Source organism: Eumetopias jubatus, unplaced genomic scaffold (assembly GCF_037043125.1).
Source record: "Eumetopias jubatus isolate StellerSeaLion01/CBP00866 unplaced genomic scaffold, mEumJub1_p1.0 scaffold_13, whole genome shotgun sequence".
NCBI lineage: Eukaryota > Metazoa > Chordata > Mammalia > Carnivora > Otariidae > Eumetopias > Eumetopias jubatus.
The window spans coordinates 49,146,633-49,174,312 of NW_028274819.1; the positions used below are offsets into that span (position 1 = coordinate 49,146,633).

General features: G+C 48.6%; 1 protein-coding gene across 2 annotated transcripts in view; it reads left to right on the forward strand.

The window, feature by feature from the left end:
- The window catches only part of TRIM66 (tripartite motif containing 66), a 46,075-nt gene that overhangs the window by 10,903 nt on the left and 7,492 nt on the right, over positions 1 to 27,680 (forward strand). For both annotated transcript variants that reach the window (XM_028116776.2, XM_088017598.1), the window contains exons 2-10: positions 5,603 to 5,706; positions 7,259 to 7,406; positions 8,261 to 8,393; positions 8,713 to 8,829; positions 10,114 to 10,228; positions 10,786 to 10,932; positions 13,076 to 13,193; positions 14,594 to 15,495; positions 16,874 to 17,035. In XM_028116776.2, the coding sequence (XP_027972577.2) occupies positions 5,698 to 5,706; positions 7,259 to 7,406; positions 8,261 to 8,393; positions 8,713 to 8,829; positions 10,114 to 10,228; positions 10,786 to 10,932; positions 13,076 to 13,193; positions 14,594 to 15,495; positions 16,874 to 17,035 (1,851 nt within the window). In that variant the 5' untranslated portion in view covers positions 5,603 to 5,697. The remainder of the gene's footprint in view (positions 1 to 5,602; positions 5,707 to 7,258; positions 7,407 to 8,260; positions 8,394 to 8,712; positions 8,830 to 10,113; positions 10,229 to 10,785; positions 10,933 to 13,075; positions 13,194 to 14,593; positions 15,496 to 16,873; positions 17,036 to 27,680) is intronic.

Below are 27,680 nucleotides of genomic sequence, written 5' to 3' on the forward strand. Positions count from 1 at the left end.
ACTGACAGAGGCATGAGGAGGTAGAATGTCTTACTCGTGGTTACAGAGGTAGGTAATCAGGGACTGCTCAGTGGTTCGAGGTAGTACCTGTATTTTATAAGGGCTCCGTGGCTTTCAGCTAAGTCCCTCCCTCTCTCTGAGCCTCCATGTCACCATCTGTATGGTGAGGGATCTGGCTACATGCAAAAAGCTAGGTCTGTCCAGCTTTGGTTCTACAGGTGAGACCTGGCAGGGAGCGTGTCAGGCTGCTTCCGAGGATGCCACTGCCCTGTGGGTGTCAGAGCTAGGGCCCCAGCTGTAAAGTTCCTTGGAGTCATGGACAGGAGCTGTAGAATGAAGGACTTCTTAACCCTTGGTTGGCTGCGTAGCACCGGGCTCAGGCTTCTGTGTCTGGGGTTTATGGGTCCCTACCTGGTGGGCTGAGCTGACCCAATGCTAGCTTTCTTAAACCTCCTTGGGATTTCTCTCCCAGCCTAGGCCCCTGGTCCCCAGGTTGCCTTGGCGCTGCTTTCCCATGTCTAGGGGTGGACTACCCAGTCTTGACCCCCCCTCCTTTGCTGCCCCACTAAGTCCTGAGCTCAGCACACTCTAGGCCCCAGCAGCAGTGGTTGTAGTGCCAAAGCTCAGGCAGCCTCCCAAGCCCTTAGACTGTGGGTCCTTCAGTGGAGCTGGGAGTTAGGGGAGGCAGGATGTGTCCTCCAACTCACCACCAATCCCCAGGGTACCCAGGTATCAGGACACCCTGCTGTCTGTCAGGAATCTGCCCTCTTCCCTTCCCTGCCATAGGGGAGATACATCACAGCTGCATTCAGTATGTTTCCTAACTTTGAGGAGCCTCTTTAAAACTGGGTGATCCAGGCCTTCTCAGCTGCATGGTACGGGGAAAGAGCTATCAGGCTCAGGTACAGGGGCAGGGGATGCTCTAAGGTGCTGGTTCTCAAACATGGTTGTATATTGTAATCACCTGGGGAATTTTAACAACTACTTATGCCTGGATTCCACCTCCTAAAACTTCAATTTAATTGATATGGACTGGAGATCAGGATGTTTAAAGTGCCCCGTTGGATTCAAATATGTAACAAAGTTTGAGAATCACTGGTTCTATAATATGAAACTATCCCCAGATTTAGTACCAGGTGGAAAAATCTTCTTCACCTACCTTTCCTCAAAGATCATATTTCTTAAAACTTGAAGCACAGATGGGGCTGGCTCCCAGCTCCTTCCTTCTGGATCCCATAATCCAAAGTTAGAATCTGATCATTATTGTGGAATATTTTACTTATAATAAAATTATCAAATTAATTAATTTGTTTACACTTGAATTAGAGAGCTATAGCATAATGGAAAGGGCTGGATTTTAGAACTAGAGAGACTTGGATTCCAGTCATAGCTCTGCCCCTGTTTTGTATGATCTTTGCCAGGAGGCAACTTCTTAGAGCCTCAGTCTCCCCAGCTATGAAATGGGGATAATGCCTGCTTCTCAGAGGTGATTTGACGATTGAATGAAATAACACACATAGAGGTCTGGTGCAGGGACTGGTGGTAAGAGAATCATCTGCCCCACACCTCCCAGGGACCAGAGTGCTCACTCTTATGACAGGCAGACTGAATACCCTGGGCTTTCAGAGCTTCTCTCTCAGTCCCCTAGGTCCCCAGGAGAACTCTGGTGCCTGTGACTCCTTCATTTGGGAGGCAGAAGCCCCACTTCCTATAGGGATGGTTGTGTGTGGCCTTTGGATCCTGGCTCTACATTGCTCAGAATTGATATTCTTGTGTATGAAATAAAAGCGTAAGGCTATCATTTGAATAATCCAAACAGAGAAAGGGAAGTGTATATAAATATTTTATGTAATATGTGATTTAAATATGTATTAATAACTAAGTATTAAATATGAAGCATTAAATATCATAAGCAGATGTTTGGTTATTTTATATATACATCTGCAGCCCTATGGGTTCACGTATTCCAGTTGTCCCAAATAAAACTTTGGGGGCACTTGGGTGGCTCAGTCAGCTGAGTTGACTCTTGATCTCAGCTCAGGTCTTAATCTCAGGGTTGTGAGTTCAAGCCCCGCATTGGGCTCCACACTGGGTATGGAGCCTAATAAAAAATAAAAAATTTAAAAATTAAAAAAAACCCACTGTTTTTGGTATTCATGTTGAAAAATGGGGAACCCTCTTGAAACAAAAGCTCAAAGTTAACACAGCCTGTTGGGGGTTAGGGACATTCTGACAGAAGATAAGCATTTCTGGACAAAGATGCTGTGACCCGGGGCACCTGGACGGTGCAGCTGGTTAAGCTTCCAACTCTTGGTTTCAGCTCAGGTCGTGATCTCAGGGTTGTGAGCCTAAGCCCCGTGTCAGGCTCCGTGCTGAGCACAGAGGCTGCTTGAGAGTCTCTCTCCTCCCTCTGCCCCCCCCAACATAAATAAATCTTAAAAAAAAAAGAGGTTGTGACCCAAAGAGAGCCCATGTCCTCTGTGTCCACTCTGGGCCCCACAGCCTCCCTGGGACCTGCTCGTATTATCACTGCCATGGTGCTCCAGCTCTGCTGTTCGCCGCAGCTGCCCCTCTTCAGTGGGATGAGCTTTGAGATGTATGCCTCTCCTAAGCCATAAACCTGTCCCCTGACTTGCTCACAAAGGTGATAGGCAGGTCACTGTTTGGCTCTCTGCCCCATCCAGTCTTGCCCAGGGGAATACTTCTGATACTTGGGTGCAGGAAGCAGAGGAAGAGGGTTGGATAATTCACAATTCCCTGCTATTCCCATTCCCTTAATTTTAAGGATGTAGAAAGTAAGGTTCAGGGGGAAAGGGGTCACTTACCTGAGGTTACACAGATAATGCCAGCCCTGGGCCTGGAAGCCACATCTCCCAGTTCACAGCCTTTCCCAAGCACCACACCCCTGCTCTGGATTGGACCTGATTCTTTATTATCCTGGCTGGCTTTTTTTCTCATCACCCTGAAAGCTTCCAGATGACTTTTTACCACTTTCAGTGGCTGTGAGTGCAAGGAATACGCACAGGATACCCAAACCCAAAAGGAGTATAATTGTCCAATCTGCTAAAAATCATGCAGTATCCTTTAGTGCCAATTGTGGATTATTTTTGTATGCAGACATATGAACAGATAGTTAAAATGCAATGTGATATTTGTCATACTAGAAGGATGTTCAGGGTGCTGTGGGAACCCAGAAGAGGGAATAATTAACTCATCCTGAGGGAAATCAACCCTGCTTCTCTGAGGTAGAACATTCAAACAGGTTTGAAAGGATGAATAGGAGTTTATCTGAAAAGGAGGGGAGAGGGAACAGAGTTAGGCAGAGGTTTGATATTCAGAAGACAGCAGAGATAGTTGCCCTGGCAAGGACACAGGGTGTGCGGCAGGTGAAGTGGAAGATGAGACTAGAGAGAGGTAAGTCCAGCTTGGGAGGGGCCGTGAGCACCAAGATGAGGACTTTGGCATTTAAGGCCAGGGGCAGTGGAGGATTTGCTATGAGGCCTTGTCTGATGTCTTCAGTTATTTCTCTTTTTTCATGATGCTTATGAGACTGATGTTTGGGCATCTGCTGCCAGTGGCTTAGAAGCCTTGTGGGAATCATTTTCAACAAATAGAGCAGCATTTCTGAATCCAGGGTAGATGAGGAGGGTCTCCCCGGGACGAGCCAAGGGGAAGGGAGGGACAGTCACCTGATTCCCCAGGGAAGAGCATTTTTCTTCACCTCTGGCCACTGTTCTTGATAGGCAAGAGACTATCTAGGAGATGGCTCTGTGAAGGCTGGGGAGAGTTTCTTCAGTGGGGAGGTTAAAGGAGGGGTAGGGGAGAAAGAGTATTGAATTATTACTTTGCATGATGTTGTAGATTTTGATTTTTGCAGGATAGATCAGTTAGCTTTTGCTGCATTATGAGACACTCAAGAATTAGTGTTTAACAAAAACTGTATTTTATTGATGATTCTATAGGTCAGCAATTTGGACTGGGACTCTCCGGGTGGTTCTTCAGGGCTTGGCTAGGCTGGGCTGGGCTTGGCTAACCTCGGTTGTGTTCACTCCTGTGTCTGTGTTCAGCTGGCGAGTCAGTTGGGTCTAACTGGTTTATGAGTGAGCCCCTGAGACAACCAAGGCATTGGTCTGGCTGGTCTCTCATCTTACAGCAGATCTAACCTGGGGTTGTCCATGTGGACAATCTTGGAGTTCTGAGAGCAGAGCAGAATCATACAAAGCCACTTGAGGTCTAGGCTTGGAACTTGTACAGTCTCACTTCGGCTGTGCTCTGTTGGCCAGAGCAGGTCACGAAGGCTGCCTAGCTTCCAAGGGTGGAGGATAGACTCCACCTTTTAATGGTTAGGATTGGACGAGCATGGATGCAGGGGCGGAAGAACTTATGGCCATATTTTCGCTCGACCTCTCCGACTCTGACTTTGATCACCCGGGAGAGTTGATAATTGAGGTCCTGGCCTTGCCCTGAATGGGATACGAGAAGTCTTTTTAATTCAGTCAACATTTGTGGAGGATCAGGTGCATTCTCAAGTATTACAGAATTTAAACCTCAAGGCAACTCTTCTTTTCCCTTCCGATTTTACATCTGAAGAAACTGGAGCACAGAGGAGCTAAGTGAGATTAACTGACTTGCCCAACCAAGGTCACTGGTTGATAAACCTGGTATTTAGACTTTGGTTGGTCTGACTGCAACTGCCATTGTATCATTTTGATGATATGGGGCCGAGAAGATTGTGGTGGTCGTGCTGCATTCGCTACCATAGCCACTGCTTTCCAGGTGGCCCTCATGCCTGGGTACAGGCACCTGGCCCTACTCAGGAGCCTCATCTCCTTGCATGCAGTGGGTTTCATGCTCTTGAGGTGGCCCAGAGAGCACTCTTGTCTCCATGATGCTTATATAGTCCCGGTACCCCCTATGCTGAGGAAAGTGTTGGAGACAGTTACATTTCTCTAGGGAAAGGGGGGGTAGGACAAGATGTTCATGTTCACAGGTGAGAGATACACATGTGCAGTGCATGCAACATGGCTGGATGGAGAAGGCCCAGCGAAAACTCTCTGAGCCCCATGGGGCAGACGGATTGGTATTGGCAGTAGTAAGAGAAAAATACCTCCTAGATGAGCAGGCAGGGAGACCTTGCTTTCTCTGGGGAGAGCTTGCTCGAAGCTCTAGCTGTGAGATCCTTAAAGTTGTTCTGCTGTGTGGGAACCTTAGTGGCTGGATCTATGCCCTGGGCTAAACTGAAACCCTGGAACTTAGGCAGTAACAGGAGCTGGGCTCTCAGAGCTGGGGAATGAGGAGTGGGAGCAGCAGGAAGCCACCCAGGTTCTCAGAACCAGAACAGGGCTGGGCCTGTGATAGAACAGCTTGTGAGGAGGGCAGGAAAGTAGGACTAGCGAGGAGGTCTGTAGGGCTGGCCCCTACTGGGATGGTCATGTCCAGAGTACCCAGATGGTAAGTGCAGGCCATGACGTCAAATGTAGTTCATTTTGGCATAAGTGGTATTGGCACATACCTTGGTGTTGTGTGTTAAAAAGCCCTGTGTCTAGGCCTTATGTATAATCTGCCATATTGCTCTGACTCTACCTTTTTGCCCCTCTCCCAGAACTCATCTCCTGTCCTGGATGTAAGCGAGTATACCTTACCAGGGATGTAACTGAACATTTTTTTCTGCAGTGTGTTTCTACTGGGTGATCCAAGATGGCCAGGGTAAGTCCAGACAAGTAAAGAAATAGCTGATCCTTTTCAGAAATCTTTGGGGCCCCTGTTCATAAATTCACCTGTTCACCCATCACTTCATTTGACTTGTTACTCCTCCATCAGTTTGCCTAATCATCCATCCATCCACCCATCGATTCACCCATCCAAAGACCCATCCATCTACCCCTCCATCCATCCACCCCTCCATCCATCCACCCTTCCTTCCTTCCTTCCTTCCTTCCTTCCTTCCTTCCTTCCTTCCTTCCTTCCTTCCTTCCTTCCTTCCTTCTTTCCTTCTATCCACAGAGTATCAAAATATTTGAGTTGGGGAAAGTAAAATGGGGGTATTTTTTCTCTTTCTTATAGCTCTTACTGGAAAATATTAGTACGGAGCTTTTATTTCCTTTTTCTCTCCCCCTGAGTTGAAACTTAAACACCAGCTTAACTAAATGGGTTCATCAATTTTGCCTGTATTTAGCAACTAATAGCTTCTTCCTGAGTTTCTAAAATTTCACATCACTTACTGACTAGCACCTCCTATTCCTCTCCCCTTTGGGGTACCCTTGCCACTGCATTTGATCCATTTGGCCAATCAACTTACTTGATCCTGTATCTAATTCTTATTGAATGTCTGGTACATGCCGGGCCCTGTGCTAGGTGCTAGGGAGATGGACACCCATGTTCTTAACTCTCAAGGAATTCATAGTTTAATTAGTAAAACTTGTATTTCTCTTCTTTTATTTCCCCCCAGTGTGGGCTTGTCAGATGCCAGTACGAGGGCACTGTCAGAATCCACGTCATTTTGATGGCCTGTCTTATTTAGGCCCAGACAGGCCAACTTTTTCCAAATCTCCTTTTTTACTCATGTTTTTACATCAGCCCTGCAAGATATTTGCTGACCGAATGAATGAACATCTGGACTAGGAGAGGACCAGGTTCTCTTGGGCGCAGCAAGCCCCAGCTGTGGAAGCACGGCTCTGAGAGTTGGTCTGTACTTGTTCTTTCTTGGCCATATGTGATCATCTCTCTGTACTCCCACAACTGTGGCTGCCCCCTTTTTGCAGGCACACGGAATTTTCTGTTTTGCCTGTGCTCTCCCATCTCACTCTCTCGTCTGCCTGGCAGACTTCCACTTGTCATGCCCTATCCAATCAGAAGTTACCTCCTCATGAAATTAGTTCCTGGCACCTCCGAGGCTGAGCCCCTGGGAAACCCCACTTTGCTTCCTTAGCACTTGCTGTGGCCTTTTATCACAGCATCTCCCACTGACCATGACCGGCTGCCACTCCATGTGGGCTGTATGTGCCTGGGGAGCCCCCCTTTGCCTTACTTACTCGGGTGTCCTCATCTGCAGCATGGGACCTGGGGGGAATAGCCCCTGAAGCCACTCTTGTTTTAGCCACAGAGGATGCTTTGCTTCACAAGCCGCCATGCGGCTCTCCAGAATTGACTGCCCTCCAGGGAACAGCCCTCCAGGCTCCCAGCCCCTCACAGAGGCCGCCCCCCCACCCTTGCCCTGGAGGAGGATCAGGTCAGTAACCGCAGACCTCTGTGCTTGCAGAACTGCTCCGAGTGCAAGGAGAAGAGGGTGGCGCACATCCTGTGCACCTACTGCAACCGCTGGCTGTGCAGCTCGTGCACCGAGGAGCACCGGCACGGCCCTGCCCCCGGGGGCCCGCTCTTTTCTCGGGCCCACAAGGGACCGCCAGGTAGCTCTCCCTGCAGTCTTTGCTGGCTCACGCGCCCCGAAGCAGCGCCCGGACTGCAAACTTCTGGAGAGTGGCTCTTTCTCACCTTGTTTCCCTACTAGGGGTGCGGGTAGGGGTGGCCTCCCAGCCTTTCCCAGAGGACAAGTTCATGCTGGGCTCTCCCTTGGGGGTGGGGGAGGGGGGGTGTGAACAAGATGTGCAGGGAGGAGTAGTCATAAATTATCATGGGAGCTAGCTGAGTTCCCTACTTTCACCTCCATTTAGAGCAGTCATGCCTCACTTCTGTTTAGTGACTTGCCTAATTAAACAGCCCAGATCAGGGCTTATCCATTTGTCCATCCAGTGCCTCTTGTAAATGACAGTCTTCTTGACCGTCTTTGCCCGGGGTCTTTGAACTGTGGGGGCGGTTTAACCTTTGTGACCCCCACAGGAACCAGAGTTAATGATCCATGTGATCTGGCCTGGAGCCCCCCCACTCCGATTCCACCCCCCACCAGCATCCTGATGAATGAAGAGGTTTAAGTTGAATTTTAGAGGATCCATCACTCTGTAGGAGATCTGTGTGCTGCTGCAGCAGCAAGCACCTTCCTCAGCTGTAGGCAGGCAGTGGGGTGTGTGGGGCTGGGCGATGTGTGAGTTCTGCACAGCTGGGCAAATCCTGCCAGGCTCAGCTCGCATTCTTCCTTGGGCTTCTAAAACCTCACTGGCCCAGAGAGAGGCCTCTCCTGTCTGCACCGCCTTCCTTCCGACTCTGGGTCTCCCCTGTGTCCATTGAGGGTGAGGGCGGCTCAGTGGAGCTTACCTGAGAGTCTTCCCCAGCAAGAGAAGCCCACTTTCTCTATCTTCTCTGGCAGGAGTGAGTGGTGGTTCTGGAGACTTCGCCTTGTACTGTCCTCTACACACACAGGAAGTGCTCAAGCTATTCTGCGAGACCTGTGATGTGCTCACGTGCCATAGCTGCCTCATGGTGGATCACAAAGAACACAGGTGTGGCTGCCTGGTTGCCCAAAGGGGGCTCAGGAGGGCTCTGGGCTCCGCTTTGCTAGCGCTGGGCTCCCAGTGTGTCATGTCAAAATGTTCTCCCTGCTTATGCCAGTCTGGGGCCCTGAGGCTGAAGTTTTTCCTCTGTTCCTGCTGTGGGCCTTCTCTGGAGAAGGCTCGAAGGGCCAAGACTCAGCACTTTCCCCAGATGTAATGCTAGCTTCTGTGCGCCTGGCTGAGACAATACACAGTTGGGGGTTCTTGCTTGGCTGGCATGCTCAGAAGACTCGGCCCTCTTCAGCTTTTTCTCTGTCTCCTTCTTTAGGTGCAGACATCTTGAAGAAGTTTTGCAAAACCAGAGGATGCTTCTAGAAAGTGTGACTACACAGGTGGCTCATAAGAAATCTAGTCTACAGACATCTGCAAAACAAATTGAGGACAGGTAACACACACTAGCCCCTTGCCAATGCTGGAAATGCTACATTTCCTGACATCCTGGATCCTGATACCAGGCTATGAGATGTAGTACTTATGAAGAATGCCGGAGGTTAAGCAGATGTGGGCATATGTCCCAGAAGGCATATGCCTTGGAACTTAGAGGTCTTGTGGCCACTGAAAGGGCTTTGGGTCATGACTTGGTAGATGGAACCAAGCTCAGTCAGGATGATCAGTGTGAGTTTGGGCCTAAGCACATGCCTTCTGAACGTGGCCATGACATAGCCAGAGGTAGGTCCTCGAGAATGAGGGCATAAAGCAGATTCTGGGTTTATCACAAGGATGCAGTAAGTCAGTGGCAATCTGCCCTTTATCCACCCTTTCCCAGTGTGTTCCATATAAATCTACAAGTGGTATGGAACCATTGATATTTAATGTGGGAAAAGGAATTAGTAGGTACTAAGAGCTCTCATCATGTGGTGGGCACTGGGTAGGGCACCTACATGCATGATTTTGTACAATTCTTATAATTCTTTGAGTTGGATTATCTCCATTGCACTGGTAAGGAGACTGAGGTTCAGAGAGGTCAGGTGATTTGTCTGAGATCACACAGCTAGTCAGTGACTGAACTGGATTTGGAAGGCAGATCTGTGTAACTTCAAAGCCCATGTTCTTTTTTAAAAAAAACTTTATTGATATAAGTTATATACCGTAACATTGCCCTTGTAAAATGTACAATTCAGTGGTTTTCAGTATATTCACAGAGTTGTGTAAATCAGTATTACCGTTTACTTTTAGAATACTTTATCACTCCCAAAAGACAAATGATACACATTAGTAGTCCATTCCCCATTCCCCGCAATATCCCCAGCCCTTGGCAACCATTAGTCTACTTTGGTAGACTACTCTAGCCCATGCTATTTTTACTGCATGGCATTGTTTAATGGATATCCACCTTTTTAACACAACAGATGACATGACTCACTCTCTCTGTGCTGTCTCCAGTGCTGTGTAACCAGTGAGCTGCTGGGTTGACCTGAGTATGGACCTGAGCTTTACCTAGAGAAAACCTGGTTGAGTTTCGGGCTGTTGGCCCACTTAGATCGAGTGGGCTGGGTTGTACCAAGGTTAGGATGGTGGAGAAAGGTTCTCATTTCTTTATATTTGGTGCCTGCTGGGCCCTGATCTTCATAGGCAGCCTCTAAGTTGTTGGCTGTTATGTTTTCTCTCTCTAGGCCCTCATAGGCCTGGAGAGAGGAGCTCACCATGCCCTGTCCCGTTCTGTTTATAGGATTTTTGAGGTGAAGCATCAACACAGAAAGGTGGAAAACCAAATCAAAATGGCCAAGATGGTTCTGATGAATGAGCTGAACAAACAGGCCAACGGGCTCATAGAGGAGCTGGAGGTAGATGAGGACAGATGGGTCACATGGATGGGCTGGTGTTCTCCCTAGGTCAAAAACCAGGCAAACTAGTCCCAGGGCTCAGAGATGCCTGAGCTGGATTTGGATGTGCAGTTTGCATAGCTCTCTGCTGTTCCCTATGTCTTAAAGTGTCCAGTCTCATTTGGGGAGCATGGCTCGTTAAGGGCCAGAAAGTCAGTTGAAACTCCCATCAGTGCTATAAGGCAACTGCCTTCCTGGACTGTGCAGGCTTCTAGCCTCAGAAGAGAGGGTCGTGAAACAAGTTATGCCCGAGAGATGTGGACATTTGTTCATGTCCTCATTCATTTATCATCCATTCCCTATTGGCACTATAAAATCCGCCCACCATGCTCCCTTCCTTCCTGCGTCCCTCTGCCGCCCATGGTAGCAGTCTGTCCCACTGTCACCCTCTCAGGGGCACAGTCTTGTCTGACCCCATCAGGGTTCACACTGAGACACGGGACCACCAGACTCCCCAGACAGGTGGACTGAAGTCCAAGAACAGGATGAGAGACTCTGTCTTCTCTGTCCACACGCAGGGCATTACTAATGAGAGAAAGCGGAAGCTGGAGCAGCAGTTACAGAGCATCATGGTCCTCAACCGTCAGTTTGAACATGTGCAGAACTTCATCAATTGGGCCGTCTGTAGCAAAACCAGTGTCCCTTTCCTGTTCAGCAAAGAGCTGGTAAGAGCTCCAACTCATCAATCACTGCTTTTGGGTTAGTAAGTGAAACCTATCTTTTACCAAACCCCGCAGTGCCAAGGACAGGTGCCGAAATGGTCTTGCTTTCCGCGAGGCAAGTCAGATGGGAAATTTTGTAGTTCTGTGTTAGGTCATGGATTTGGGCACAAGCCTGGACACTAGCAGTGTTCTGGACATCCCAGGGACAGTTGTTTGTATTTAAATGGGGGCTAAGAGGGAAGGAGGCATGGAGGATGATGTTGAGGTATTCGGCTTGTGAGGGTGGTGAAGACCAGGAGAAGGAGCGAGAATTTTGAAAGAAGTTGGTGGGGTTTATATTGGGATATGTCGAATCTAAGGTGCCTGCAGGGCATCTCAAAGGAGATGTCCAAAATCTGTTTCAACTGATGGGCCTGGAAGTCAAAAGGAAAGTCAGGGTTGGGGATAGTGATGTGGGAGTCACTGGGGTATTGGTGGTGTCACTTCAGAAGAGTGTGTGAAGGAAGAAGACAAGACATCTGGAACCGAGGGAAATAATAGCATTCTCAACAGAGACAGAGGAAGAATAAGAATGAAGGAGGGTGAGAAGCAACAGTCCAAGATGGATTGCAGGAAAAGTAGGAGGGGGTGGTGCATAGAAATTAACAGAATTTCAGATTTCAAGTTGTCAATGTTATCGTTGCTACCTAGGTAAAAGAGGATGAGTAGTGAAGAGAAGCTTTGAGATCTGGGAATCAGGAGGTCCCTGGTGATCTTTTGAAAGAAATCCCAGCAAAACAGGAGGATGAAAAGCTAGAATGGGGGGGACCGAGGGGAGGGGAGGAAGTAGAAACAGAAGTGAAAAGAAAGGACATAAGGTAGCTTGAGAAGCAGACAGAGTTGGGGGATTGATTTTAAGTATGGAAGACATTTGCACAAGTGCATTTGGGAGAAGAGGTTGATGTTAGAGAAAAGAGATGTGTGGTAGAATGAGTGTGCTGAGAAGGCAGGGGGAACCAGTTGACCCTAAACATAAAAGGCACTTCCTCTGAGGAGGGAGGACAGGAAGGTCTCCATATAATGTTTGGAGGTAGGCAGGGTACGAGTTTGGGGCAGTTTGTCTTTTGTGTCTCTTGTCCTTTCTGAAGTAGGAGGTGATGAGAGAGTTAGGCACTGAGTAAGTGGAACTGAGGAGAGAAGTGAGGACTTTAGTCATTGAGGATAGTGGAAGAGGAAGCCAACAAGAAAAGAAATGATAAGAGAAAGGACAGCAGGGTGCCCCCGAGGTTAGTGGTCACTGAAGCGACCCCAGATAGCATGGCTTTGGGATGGCTGGATTGACCTAAGGGTAATGGACAGGCGTGATGCGGAGGGAATTAGGCCCTAGTGATACTGTTACTGGAAATGACGGGAAGCTGGGCCGGCCCTAGGGACTGATGGAGCGGGGCTTGGGGAGTTCAGTGAGGCTGGAGAGCATGCTCAGAAAGAGCGAGAGCTAGTTAGAGTGGGGGTCAGTCGTTGTGGATGAAGGTCTCTAGACGGAGAAGAGGTCTGGGCTACGGTACGCGAACTGAAAAGAGAGGTGAAGGTGATTGGCACTAAAGAGATGGAGTAAGAAGAGGCCAAGACGGTGACTGGGACGTTGGTTAACTAGATGCTGGCAGGGCGAGTTGGACATTTGCCCAAGTCCTGGATGCATGGGAGAGCTGATGATAGGAGATGGATGCAAGGGATGAGGGGAGAGGAGGGCAGTTGATGAGGATGGGGGTTTTACATGTGGTGAAAGGACAGCAGTGGGGAGCTCAGAGAAAGTCGGCCCCCACAAGCTTTCACACTGAGGTTATGGTAGAATGAATGGAACTCTTGACAGGGCCGCCAGGCAGGTGATCCTGAGGGAGAATTACCAACCATTCAAGGCCCGAAACAGATAAGAGTATAGGGGATCCAGAAACCTGGATAAGAGGAAGGGAATCAGCTGGTAGGGGGAGGGGACAAGAGCAGGGGAAGGGAAGTGAAGGTACCAAGGTACAAGGAAGTGAACATATGGGGGACCTGAGGCTAAAGAGCCATGGCTCCCAGCCCTTCAACCTGTCCGAAGAGTGAGAGAGAGGGAGTTGTCGTTCAGATGCAAGACGTCCACAGAAATGACCTTTTGGGCTGTTGTCAGATTGTGTTTCAGATGCAGCGATTGCTGGAGACAAACTGTAACACAGATCCGGGCTCCCCCTGGAGTATCAGATTCACCTGGGAGCCTAACTTCTGGACCAAGCAGCTGGCTTCCCTTGGTGAGCCAGAGCCCACCCTGTGGGCTTTTACATAATTGCTAAAAATGAGTAGAGCGCATCTGCTTAGCTTACTGGGTAGGTCAGCGTAGGCCCAAGAGAAAGCACTCCCTGAGACTGCCAGTGGTCATGGAGCCACTCACAGACCTCTGCGTGTGTGTTTGGGGAGGAGGGTGTTGGGGAGAGGGGACAACTTCAATAGCAGTGGCAACCCAGGACTCTTGTAAACAGGACCAGTTGAAATCTGAGCTTTCCATTCTGCATGAGTGCCCTGTTACCTTGGTTTCATTGCTGGAGAGGAGACAAGACAGTGGCCCTGTTCTCCAGAATGCTGGATGTGTGTCTCTGTGGTCCTACAGGGGTATTCGTGTGTGTAGGCACAAAATGGGTATCGGCATTAAAGAGAGGGAGGGAGGGAGGGAGAGGGGCCATGTCACCCCCCCACCCCCCCTTGGAGCTGAGAATGTAAGCAGATAATTTCTGAGCTTCCCTGCTGCAGTGATTTCCTGGTGCTCAGTCTTAGGCAGAGTGTAGACAACTTGAGATTGTACCTGTGTGGCTGGCCTGATGTAGGTTTGTTATGCTAGTGGCCACTGGCTGCCGTCATCTGGGTGGTTAATGTCCAGGAAAGTTTCTTGAACTTGACAGAGTGCAGCATAATATTTAGGTTTATTTTTTGCTTCCCTTTCCCCTTTGATTTAATTCAACAGACCTTTGGTGGGCCCCTGCTGTGGGCCCGCACCCCATGCTGGGCGCTAAGGGACCAAAGGTGAATAGAACACAACTCTGGCCCTCAAGTTGCTGAGTCTTCCCCCAAGTAAGCCTCATTAAAACAATGAGCTGAAGAAACCATGAGACTGAGCTGGAGACTCATGCACGAGGGCCAGGAGACCTCAGGATGAAGCTAGCACTTGTCACGGACATGATGTTGGGGCTCCCTGACTCCTTCCATCCTCCTTGCCCAAAACGCAACCCCCCAGACCTATATTTGGAGACTTGGTCTTTTGTCCCAGGGTGGGCTCTCTCTCCTTTGCAGTTTCCCAGCATGCTACCTCCCCAGCCCCAGCTTCGATTTTGTTTGTTTGTTTGAGTCTGTGTTCAAAAGGAGTGGGTGCTGTTTGAAGGAGCCCATGGTTTCTCTAGCGGGATACAAACAGGGTGAAGACTGAGCATCTGGAAATAGCTGAGCTAATTTCTCGAATGCCCTGGCCCCCACAGGTCCACACTCGTTCTCTTGCCGGCAGCATTCTAGGCTGAATCTCGGAGATCAGGGTTGAATTTGCTAATCTCTGCGCCGGGTACAGGTTTATTGGATAATGTCCTTTGGTCCCAGGAGCAGGAAGCGGCAAGCGGGCAACAAGTGCAGATTACCTTTGGAAACACTCTCTGTTCTGAATTTCCAGGCTGTATAACTACTGAAGGCGGACAGCTGTCCCGGGCAGATACTCCCGCTTATGGAGGCTTACAGGGACCGTCATCCTTTTATCAAAGCCACCAGTCCCCAGTGGCTCAGCAAGAGCCTCTTAGCCACCCCTCGCACAGGTTCCAGTCTCCAGCACTGTGTTCCTCCTCTGCGTGCTGCTCCCGCTGCTCCCCAGCCTCACCCTCCCTCAAAGGCCAGGTCACCCCCGCCAGCATACACCCAGCCCACGGCTTCAGGCAGCCCTCTGAGATGGCACCGCAGCAACTGGGGTCTCTGCAGTGCTCTCCCCTGCTGCCCAGGGAGAAGGAGCTGGCTTGCAATCCTCAGCCCCCAAAGCTGATGCAGCCCTGGCTGGAAAGCCAGCCACCTGGGGAGCAGGAGAACCCAGCCCAGCGGCTCGGGCCGCAGCTGACTTCCCAGCCCGTGTGCATCGTGCCCCCACAGGATGTTCAGCAAGGGGCCCATGCCCAGCCCACCTTGCAGACCCCCTCTATCCAAGTGCAGTTCGGCCACCACCAGAAGCTGAAGCTCAGCCACTTTCAGCAGCTGCCGCCGCAGCAGCTGCCCCCTCTACCCCCTCCGCCACCTCCACCCCAGCAGCCGCCACCACCTCTACCTCCACCCCAGCATCCGGCTTCTAGTCAGCATGGCAGCCCTCCTGGGCCTGCCTGTTCCCAGAACGTGGATATAATGCACCACAAATTTGAGCTGGAGGAGATGCAGAAGGACCTGGAGCTTCTCCTTCAGGCTCAACAGCCCAGCCTACAGCTGAACCAGACCAAATCCCCTCAGCATCTTCAGCAAACCATTGTGGGGCAGATCAACTACATTGTGAGGCAGCCAGCGCCCATCCAGTCCCAGAGCCAAGAGGATGCTGTGCAGGTGAGCCTCAGGGTGGTTTGGGGCCGGGTTGGGGGGGCGGGGAACATGTCTCGGCAAACACAGCCTCCCCAGTCACGGGGTGGCACGGGAACATGGTTTCTTCATCTGAGGGTGGCCTTGAACTCAGCACTCACATTTCAAGTCCTCCCTGGACTCCACTGCCCATCTCAGGAAAGCTCCCGGAAACACAGTAGTCCTGGCAGAGATCTGGGCTCAGTACTCTCCATAGTAGCCTGGCTTAGCCCTGCCCTCCTAGATGACCCTAGGGACCTTGTCCATCAATAGAACCTTCTGAGTTGTGCCAGACTCCTGCCGCTGTTGGGACAGAAGGGAGGCTGTCTCTTATCTTTGTAACCTCCCACTTCCCTTGCTGGGAACTTAGGACTCTCAGATGGAAGGGGAGAGCTGAAGGAGGGGAGGGAAGGGATGCATCAGATACCAGTGGGCCGCATCTTTGTAACACCACACAGCTATAGACTTAAAATTTGTTTCAAACCTCCTAAGCTAGGTATGTTTTGTATATACTATATTATTTATCCGACCAACAGTGTTAGGCAGGCGTTGCCATTTGTTTTTTATAGGCACAGAAGTGAGGGTTGGAGAGGGCAAGCACTTCGCCTAGAGATCATAAAACATTGAGTGACAGAGCCAAGACTTGGATCCCGGTCTGCCGACTGTAGTTCAACAGGAGAGGCCCCGTTCTCCCCCTGGGGGGGGTGATGAATGCTGCTCCTCTCTTCTCTCCGCTAAGAGCCGATTGAGGAGGTGCAGATTGTACCTCTGGGATCTTTGCTGCATTCCACGTCCTCATCCGTAACCTGTGCTTTTCTTTTCTTCCAGAAAAGATCCCCTTCTCCCCTTCTCCCTATCCTTTCTCACTTTTCCCCCCGTGGTGTCTCCTTTAAATCTGTAATCACATTTATATCTTCAAAGCAGCTCTGTGGACTTTTACTTTATTATAAAATATAAGGCCTCCCATTTATGCTTTAGCACCGACAATGTCAGATCGTGCTTCAGATGTCTCCCTCTGAGGCTCAGTTCCTTTGAGGAGATAGGAAATCATCCTGAGGATGGCAGAGAAAGGTCCAGGGTTCATTGAGGACCACAGGCGAAATGTAAGTCAGACATGTTAGGATTACTTTGGTGAATATGACAGAGTTAGCCCAGAATTCTCGGGCTGGGTTCTATCCTAAGACTGTCATATTAAGAGGTAGTCTCACGAAGAGTTTAGAAGAGAGGGTCTTTCTTTCTGAAAAATTTTCCAGCAGTTCACAATGCGTAGTTGGTGACAATAGGCAATGCAGGGTGGGCATCAGCCTTTGCCACCGCTCTTGCTCTTTGCGGGAAAACCCACCCAAGTTCTTATTTGCTCCTTCAGGCTTCAGAGGAGCCCCCAGCATCGGAAGGCCCAAAGCCAGCTGTCCCTCTTGACAAGAATACGGCTGCTAGCTCGCCCCAGGCGCCTGGGGAGGAAACCCCTCCTGGTGCACCCGCACTGGACGGCACCATCCGGCACCCCTCTCCGAATGTGGTGAGAAAGGTACTAATGGAGCCTGCTTTTCCTGACTGCAAGGGACCCACTGCCAGCCAAGACCCCAGGGACCTGGGTGCAGATGACTGGGTCGGGGGAGGAGTGTCCCCGTTCCATCCCTGGGTATTACACAGCCCTGACTCAGGCCTTCTGGCCTAATGAGTCAGCAGCATAGGTCCTCCTTCAGGCCCATTTCCACTCCCCCCCACACACACTTAAAACGGGACCAACTGGGCTTCATTTAGAGCGGAAGGGGGAAGGAAAAGGGAAAGAAAGCCAATTTATGACACGCTTACACTGTGCCTGGAATGGTGCTGGGGCTTCACGGTTCTGTGAGGGGGCCGTCCCCATTTTCTAGCTGAGGAAACTGAGGTCTGGGGCCCTATAGCTAGTAGATGAAAGGGCTGACATTTATTTAAAACAAGGTTTGTCAGAATCCAAAGACTGAACTGTTTTTTCTCTGCAACAAAAATGAGGAAAATATTTTATGTGGCTGCACGACCCAGAGTTGATTGGCTTGAGAATTTGAATCAGCGGAGTTTGTCGGGTGAGTGGTCTGCAGGGATGTCCTGCAGAGTGGCTGAGCAGCTAGGGCTGCTGAGAGCTCTTGAAGATAAGCTGCTGGAGCCCTTCCTATCCACTGATTTACCTGCTTGCTACAGGTGTTCATTTACTCTGGCAATCAGCCAGAACCCCACAACTCGTCGGCTGTCCTCCCCTTATCCCTGCCCTTGACCCTCACCCCTGTCACCCTCCTAGCTGGAACCGCACTCGGCCCTCCCTGTCTCCCTTGGCCTTGTTCCACTGTCCTGTTGCCTTCTCCGGTCTGGTACCCTCAGGCCTCCTGGCGCCTCCTCTTAGCCATGTACTTGAAGCTGTGTCAGGTGTTGGGTACCCCTCAGCCTGCACACTCAGCCCTGCACAAGGCTCTGGCTCTGCAGCCCCAGGTCCACAACTGTTCTGTGTCCCTGCCCCTCACCGTATTTCCCCCAGCACCATCGCCACGTATATCTTAGTCTATCCCTGTGATACGTGAGAAGAGACTTCAGAAAAGTAAGGGGATGGCAAAGATGAAATTGTAACTTGGAAATCCCTGGTGGCTCTTGAAATCCGGGTAGGCCTCTGGTATTGGTGGGTTTTGGTCTGTGCTGGGCCTGTCCTGCCCTGTAGGAAACGGTTTGGCCTAGAGGCCATAGAGATGCTGTAAATGGGCCCTTTGTGGCTCTCATGAGTTTAACTTCTTATACTTGGGCTACTTACCTATCCATCCATCCAGTTATTTATTCACTCAATATTCAAAAAATATAGATTCGTCTCCTAGTATGTGCCAGATGTTTTCTTAGGGGTCAGGCACGTATCAGTGAATAAGAGCCTCACACTGGAGCTTACAAACTAGTGGAGAGACAGTTAAATAAGCAACAATGTGATAAAGGGCTGGGATTGTCACTGGGGTGTAGAGAAGGAACACATAACCCTGGAAAAACTGTTCACAGAGGACTTCCTAGGGGACATGCATGATTTGAGGTTTGAAGAAGTTAGGCTACTGAAGGGGGATGAGGGAGAGGGCTAGACTAAATAATCAAAGGGAATGGCTCGTAGGAAGGCCCAGAAGTGAGAGAAAGCCTGGGGCACTTAGAGGGGGTTTCAGATGACTTGGCCTGGTGGAAACACGAGGTGGACTGGGGAATGGGAATGGAACCAGAGTACTTGGAAGGCCCTGTAAATTATGCTCTAGGGTTTAGCGTTCAGTCTTGGGGGTTGTGAGGGGTGAAGGGAGGAATTCGTAGCAAGGAGGGGATACAGTTTGAATTAAATTTTAGAAAGGTCACCTTAGCTGTAGGAAGGGAGACCAAAATAGTACAGAGGGGAATGAGGAAAGGTTGACTGGAACCTGTAACAATGGGTATAAGGAGGAAGCGTGGACTTCAAGAGATCAGATCACAGGAGCTTTTGGACTTGGAGTCTGATTGGTGATGGGAAATGAGGGAGAGAAAGTCCTTTGGCTTAACACCCAGCTCTGTCTTGCCCACTGGGTTGCCGTTCGCTGAGATGGGAGCATGGGAAGAAGGGCCTATTTGGGGGGAGGAAAAAGTTAAATTTGAATTGTTGGTGTTCTCCTGTGGAAGCTACATAAGAAGATGCCCAGAAGGTAGCTAGCTCTGGATGTCAGTAGTTCAGAAGGAAACATGGGGATTGCCAGTGCTCAAGGGGTAGTAGAAGCCATGCAGAAAATGCCGCTGCTTCTTTAACGGGGCTTGCTTCTGTTCCTATACACAGGACAGAGGAAAGGAGGTGAGCCATGTGCAAACATGGAGTCTGTGCTGCCCGTGCGGGTGGCCCACAGGGCTCTCTGAGCATCAAGGGGATGCCGCCCTACTGTGTGGCTATGGGTTGGCAGTGGGGTTAGTCAAGGTCCTAGGAACTCTTAACTTTTCTTTTTGAGCCGCCCCTGACCCTTATTAACCTGGGCTCAGGGAGAGGTTCAGAGGGACAGGTGCCCTGGCCCTTTCCTGATGTTTTATAGGCCTCTTCATGGTTTGGACTCCCCAAAAAAGGAACCTCAATGTTGCCATCCTGGCCCAGAGGAGCCTTTGGGTCTACTTGGCTGAGAGAGGTACTGGTTAGATCCAAAGCTACTAAAATAAGAAAAAGGGCTTTCTTTTTGAGGGAATTCATTGCCTTGAAGCTGGGATTGGGTATGGCTGAGGGCGTGACGATTGAGGACACCGAACAACATTTTGAGCATCTTATCATTGAATGATAATACTTTGCATAGCATTTTTCTACCTGTTCCCTTAGATTTTTACATGGATTATTCCATTTTATCTCTTTGTTTATCCTAGAAGTACTATGAGGAAGCCACTTTCATATTCCCCTTTGAAAGATGTGGAAACTGAGACACAGAGAGGTTAAGTGACCCACCTAGGAGCTATACAGCAGAGCATTGGCACAGTTAGGACCAGAGCACGGGTTCCTGACCGTGACCATGCCCCAGGGGCTAGGTTAGATTGCCTCTCCTTGAGCACTGCAGTGGGGGAAGCAGGAGGACTCCATCTGGCCTCTCACTTGCTGGATTTTCCTCTTTACACTCGTTGGAGTAGCCCGAGGCCCTGCCAGGGAGAAGGCTTAGGACCCAGCCTCGTCTGGTTATCTCTGTGTGGTCGAAGTGTTTTAGCCTCCAGCCCGCTCCTGAGCCTGTCCTGACCTGCGAGGACCAGGGAAGTCAAAAGTCTGTGTGAAGGCCACGGACCGGAGGAAGCTGAGGCACCAGGCTCCTCTGTGGGTGTTCCTCAGGGACTCCTTCATGCTCTGAGCTGCCGACTGACGTTCCATCTCCATGAGGAGGACTTCGGTTACCGCACAGCAACCGTGCACACGTACTTTCGAGTTGGTGCTAACTGAGCTGCTGGTGAAAAGTGAGATAGGGAAGTTTTCGAATGGGTTTTCTAGTGGCTTGAGCTCTGTAGTCTCAGAAGCAGCTTCCTCCACTACCTTCCCTGCGTTCAGCGGGGTGTTCTGGAATAAATTTTGACATCTGTCTGGCCCTCGTGGTTGCCTCATCTTGGCTTAGCCACTCTGAAGAGAGACCATGGTTACAGCGTGACAACAGAAGGTCTTACATCCCGGGGGAAACCGGAAGACATTTTGATGACTTCATCTGTACTTCTGAACAAGTCAACTGCTGAAAAACACACACTCTCTCTTCCTCAAAGCTTTCGTGGAGTCAAGGCTGTAGGCATCACAGAGAGCCTGTCTGAGCCCTAATTCAGCTGCGAGGGGGACCTCTCTTCTGCTTACATGTGGTCCACATCCTCCACAGGGGACTGAGAGACCACCAGGATACTGCTTATGACTTCAGAGGAGTCTGAGATGTATTTTTAGCAAATGATGCCTAAGCAGTAGGCATTCCTGTGGTCCATGTTAGTAAGAGTGATGCAGAAGAGGTTGGGATAATGACTCACACGAAGAACATTCACATCATTACCAAAGCACTTTGATGCCTGAGCTCATAATCTGATTCTTACAACTCAGAGGTACATTAACCTGTGGAGGAGGAAATTGAAGCCCAGAGATGGGAAGTATCTTGTTTAAACTCATACTCTAAATCCTGGCTTACGTGAGGAAATACAGGGTGTCCTGCCTTCACAGTCTCCAGATCCACGTCTGTGGGCCAAATCATGGCTTCTCAACTCCAGCAATGATCATTCCCTCAAAGCCTGGCCTCAACAGCAGAGCTTGCTCAGAACCCTCCCAGGCCTCGGGAGGCTTTCTTAGGGCACAGCCTGTGTTCTGGTCAGCAGTTGCAGAACTGTACAGAGATCTGCTCTGTCCTGTTCAGAGGCCAGCCAAGTATTCCCCAGGTCTGGCTCCCTGAATTTTACAGCCTCTAGGAACTAGGCTCTTTCTTCAGTTCTAGCCTCATTTCACTCACTCATTTCACTCACCCATTTCACCAAATCCAAGATCTTTGTCAAGGTCTCCCGGTCCATGAGAAAACAGGTCCTTGTTCCCGGGCCCTAAATTTCCTTACATTGGCCTGGCCAAAAATATCTCTGGTCTCATTCTCCTAGGTCTCCCAGGCTTGGGTTTTGAGGGTTCCACTCATTCTTTTCTCTTCCTTCCCCCTCAGACTCTGGGATCCTCTTTGCTTTTTCTGTCTTCCCTGAATCATCAGGGTGCTGGGCACCCTTCAGTTCTTCTCTCTTCACCGCCCATGAATATTTTCCCATTTGACTCTGGTCAGTTAGCATATATTACCATAGTTGCATCCACAGGAATAGCCTTAATTTGTACAAGAGCTTTTCATTCAGCTGGGGGGAGTGGTCACTGTCATTAAGAACAACTTTGCTATTAAAAATCAACTTGTGAAACCACTTGCTAGGAAAGTTAGTTCTTTCCTCAGGTATCTGATTCAGTTGTTTGAAGATCTACTAATGTTCAGCCAGTCTACCTGATCTGAAGCTGTCAAAACACTCAAATATTCCAAGATTTAATTCACAAATCTGTTTACCTCAATCCTTGTCTCCTTATCTGTTTCCTTCAACCAGAGTGAAGGCCTTTAGTGTGTTTCCAAGACACAGTTTCCAAGTCATTGCTCCCTTCTTCTCTGTACGTTTACAGGGTGGTCAGTCTGTGACAATTCTAACTACTGGGGCAAAATCCTAAAAACAGAAGTGAGCGGCGAAGCTTCAGAGCAGCAACGAGAACAGAAGTCACAAACCCCAAACATTCTATTTGGCATGAGATCATAAGTCCATGCTCAGGTGTCTAGTCAGAGGTCTTGACCACAAGCTTAGTTATATAGTTTCCTCTGGAAATTTTCATTTTTCCTACATTAGAGCAGTAAGCAGAGTAGAAGCAAGAAGTCAGGACTTCTGTAATGGCAGCTAATGACAAGGGAGAAGACAGGAAACATCACCTGGACAAGTGCCACTTTGGGAGGTCATTCGGTGAAAGGACAGGCTCAGCCGTACAGGCCTTAAAGCATCACTGAACTACAGCCCACTCCAGCGATAGAGGTCTATCCAAGTTCCTTTATGTCACTAAGGAATGGTCTCATGAGGCTCCCTGTACGCTGTTTATTACGACAAGGTGGTGTGTAAAGTTTTAGAAGTACTCCTATTCAAGATATTTTAAAGCCAATTGCATTTTGTTACTGAAAGAGATATGTTTCAGATATTTGGAAAATTAATTTCTGTGGAACACCACCCTATTTGTGCTACTTTATCCCCAGCAATATTATCTTGCTGTAAGAACCTGGAATTTATATTAAACTCAGGGTATGTGCTTTAAGTGTCTGTGTATTGACTTCTCTATCATGTCTTACTAGACTGCTAGCTTTCTGGCTAATGGCACAAAATCAAGACCAGCCAGTAGATTTTTAAGGCTGGGCCCAGATTCCTAGTCTTGGGCCTATATAAGCTTGGGAAATCTGTGTCATCACTCTGTGTCTCAGTTTCCTTTTCTGTTGAATGAAGGAACAGTGCTTTCTCTGAATTTTGACAACACCATGCGCCATATATCTCAATAATGTAAGCCCACTGAATTCCAGAACAAGATCTGAATGATGAGGATGGAGAGGGAGGCGGCGGGTAGAAGAGCAAAGGTCAAACAGAAGACAGGCCAGGTGGATGAAGTACTGCATAATGACCAATAGAAGAGGTTGAAGGTCTGGCGGTTCAGGGAGGTCACAGGTCAGGCAAGCTGTGGAGGCAGGTGGTTCAGACAGGTCACAGGTCAGGCAGGTGGCAAACAGAGATCAAGGAAGAAAAAGAAGAAGAGGAAAGGGACAGAGATAAGAACATACAAGTACGGGGGAAGGAGAGAAAATTAGGAGCAAGTAAGGAGATGCAAGTGAGGAGGGTCAGGGCAGCTCCCCTCGTACGCCAGCGATGACCTGAGCTGATTATCAGAGTGAATGTTTTTGGCATTTTTGACTTCTCTTCCTCCCCTGAATGAGAAAATAGTTTATTTTCACTTGCAAACTTCAAAATACATATTTTTCCCTCATGAAATCTGTAGGTTTTGTATGTGAAGAAGGCAAGGTGTCTGTTATGTAGCTGACAACTTGGAAGTGGTTGCCTGTATAGACCTTACAGCTGGCCATATCATTTTGCCTCCTCTCATTTGACCTCTGAACAATCCTGGGTGCTAGAGAGGGCAGGCAGCATCATCTCCATGGACTGATGAGCTCCTCCTGTGTGTGCAGCACCAAATGATAAGTGTGGCCATGTTCCCAAGCCTGGCATGCTCTCAAGAAGCCCCGTCCTTCCTTCCAGTCCCTGGAGACCCAGCCTCCTTTCCTAGCCCTGAAATTTGGCCCTCCCCTTCTCCCTACTCACCTGGTAGCCCTGGCAGCAGGGTAGGATGGAGGTTCTCGATCCTCTCTTTCCTCCTGCACAAGAAATAGTTCCTTCACTTTTTGTATTTTGTACCTCTTCACTCCAGAGAGCCAAATGAAGTATCAAAAATACCAACACACAGTGTACCTATGTTCCCGAAATGCCACTGTATTTGTATAGCCTGTAGAAATAGGGTGGGGCTGGCACTTTCCTTGCACTTTTTCTGCGATCCTTCTCAGACTTCTCCCATGGATATTTCTCAGGTTCTTTTTACCACTACCAGAGCCTCTTCCCACCTCCTGATAGCCTTGGTCTCCTGGAGGTTGGCTGTAGATGTGGACATGAAGAAGACTAGTCTAGTCTACAGTATCTTAGGACATATGATTGACCCTGTGCTGTGTGCTGTGTGTTATAGGAGCAGGTTCAGCAGGCCCAGCTCAAAATAAACTGTTATAGAATTTCCATAGTTCTTCCATGGCTCAGTCTGCATGCCCTCCTCTATCATTATATTATGTCACATTTCGTGATATGCAATAAGTAATCAGGACAAGGGAATTGATATCCTACAAAGATATCATGCCTCTAATCTGGAGATAGAGGTGGAGACAGCATACCTCTAATCTGGGGCGTTTTTGTCTGTGGGAATTTAATGTTGTGTATTTTGTGACATACAACACCTGACCATTATTACTTGGGATTGTCCCAGGTAGACCTGGGTGCCCTTCATACTTGGCACCAAGGATCTCATAGAGAGAGTCATCTATGTCATTGGCAGATGAGATGACCACCAGAGCTGCAGGGGATATACATATCAAATGGGGAAAGGGTGAAAGAAACCAGTTCAAAGGATTTAGACTGTCATATATTACAAAAGGGGTTGCAGCCATCACTGGGCATTTGTGTCCATAGATAAGGAAAGATAGTATCTTCGAAAGCTGTGGTGGCATATAACCAGGACAGCGGGGATGCCAAGGAAGGCAGGTCACGGCACGTTTGAGATAGCTCTTCCATGCTTACTCTACCCCATTCGCTCTGAGTAGTCTCCCCGGACCTCCTTCTCGTCGATATTCCTTATCTGGGGACTTAGACTGTAGAGCAGATTGGAGCCGTTTTATTGAACACTATTGAACTGCCAAGGGACATAGAAAAGACAAACTTTTCTTTGGGGAGACAAAGGGCATTTATATTTAGCTTGTCTGCCTTTAAAATTGAGAATTAAGAATAGAACATAGAAACTGTACTAAAACAGTGAAATAATAAGGGAAAAGCGTTGGAAAGAAGAGAAAGAGATGATAAGGAAAAAAAAAACAACAGGAGAGGAAGAGGGAGAAAGTCGAGGAGAGCAGGCGAGGGAAGGACAGAGCCTGAAGTGCAGAGTGTGGGAGGGGGGAGTTCGTACAGAGAAGGACCGAGACAGACAGGCCAAGGTCAAGAGTGTGGCGTAGGCGCCGGAGATCTGGATTCTCAACCTGTAAAAAATCCCACATCACATGTCATGCTTAGTTGGTGAACTATTGAAAGGAGCCCCCGAGGTCAGGAATGAGACTAGGATGGCTACCATCATTACTTCCATTTGACCTGGTCCTGCCGTACTTAGCCGGCAGAGTAAGGCTGAAAAACACATGCAGGGAAAGGAAGAAGTAAAACTTAACTGGTCACGGATGACATGATTTGTGTGCACAGAAATTCCCTGAGCGACTTCAGCAAGGTCTCTGGGTACAAGGTCAATCTACAAAAATCAATTGCGTTTCTATGTGTGAGCACAAATAAAGGGAAATGGAAATTTACGAAGTGATGTGTTCACTTACATAAAAAACTGCGGATGCCTTACTGAGTTCGGGCCACAAGAACAACACGAACAGTCACGATACTGGGGGCAGCAGCAGTAGCTGGGGGTCACTGAGTACCTGCCATGTGGCAGACAGTGTCCTAAAGCTTTACCTGGATTCATTCTTGTCACCTTCACAACCACCCTGTAACATTTGTGATGAGGATTCAGTGAGGAAATGTACCTAAGACACTTAGCAAATTTCCTTGCATGTAATAAAAGCTCAATAAATGTTAGCTATATAAAGACAAGCATGATTTTAGAGAGATGCATACATCCTGTTAATAGAACGAAGCTGCTATTTATTCGGTTTAAGATTTGTAGAACAGTCACACATTATTGTTGTGTGTGTGTGTTTTTTTTTTAATTGTAAGCAGCTCATGAATTCATTTATTCAGCCAGGTACTGCTCCTGGATCTAGAAATACAATGGGTAACAAAATAGGTAAAATCCATGCCCTAGTGGAGTTTACAATTTATGGGGGAAAATAGAGATTCATCAAATGGTCTCACAACTATGAAAATACAGCAAAAAAAAAAAAAAAAAAGGAGTTAAAAGAATGTAAAAGAGAGGAATGAGGTCTGGGCCACAGAATGAAAAGGGACTTTGATACAAAAAAATCACAGGTGCGCTGAGTTTAGAAGGATGTAAGTGGTACAGGGGCAGGGATAGGAGAATGTTCCATGGAGAGGAAGCAGTCTGTTTGAAGGGGATGAAGGTTGTAGGTGAAAGGAGAGCCTGGCAGGTTTCAGGGTTTGAAAAAAAATGTCTGAGTGGCTGGAACTCAGAGAACGGGAGGGTTGTTGCGTGGGTAGGACAGGGGATGGGTGGTCTTTTTCACAGTTGTCTTAAGAACGGTGGAGTGCCCTGTGGGGCTTCATGCAAAGGAATGATGTGGTCAGATTTGTGTTTTGAAAATATTTCTCCACTGAGGAGGCTACTGCTGTAGTCTGGAAAAATACGGGAGTATAACCCAGGCTCGGGCACCAGCAATAGAGAGAGGAATTGGGGGAAGATGTGTGAGTTGTTTAAGGGGTAGAATTGATGAGGTTTGGAATTAGCTTGGGTGAGGGAGGAGGGATGCCCCACTAATACTTCCCCTCCTAGCATCTGACTTGAACTGGTGACTAGGAGTGACATTCACTGAGGTGAGGACAGCCTTTTCTTCACCATTAAATGGCTTTGCTAATTTTATAGTGAAACTTGAGAAGATATTTGAGGTATTTACTTTCCTGTGGAAATTTGAATATGTTACTCATAGGGAAAGGCTGAAGACATTGATTTTGGAAGCTTAGAGATGTTTACTCTTTGTTTCCCCTTTGACTTTCAAAAGCTGTCAAATTGTTCTATCTTTAGTCTTAAAAAAAAAAAGGCAGGGATATCAAGCTTCTAAATTCCTAAAGGTTACATTTAGAACCAGTCTCTCACTGTCCCCCTTCCATCAAATATATTTCTCCAATCTGAGAAACGGAATGCATCCAGTGCAGAAATCTGTACGTCTTAACTTCTCTTTGTGAACCTTTAGGTCTCTTCTCCCTATATCACCAAGCAGTTAGACAGGAGAAAGTAATTCTTGGGGTTGGGAAGTTATGGCCTAATCCAGTGATTGTCCAGACTGGGCTATATTAAGACCTAGCTGCTCTGATGTTTTCTGCCTCCGGTTAGAAGGTCTTTGGCAGATCGAGTGGGGCTAGGAAAGACTTTCACATCTTCTTGGTCAAAGCCTTCCCTTAATGCTGATGGTTCTGGAGTTGATCTGAACAGGCCTGTGAAAAGGGCCGAGTTGGCCCAGGTTCCCCAGCGCTGATTGGGTCCCCTCAGGCCTTGGCATTATCTTAGAGAAGACCTGAGGCAGATCAGAGTTTGAGGCTTCTGGACTTCCTTCCATTTTTATGTAGCAGAAACTAGTCCGCAGGAATGCCCAAAGGGATGAGAAGGCACTTAATGATTTAGTCAGAGGGGAATGTGAAGTTGGAGGGCAATC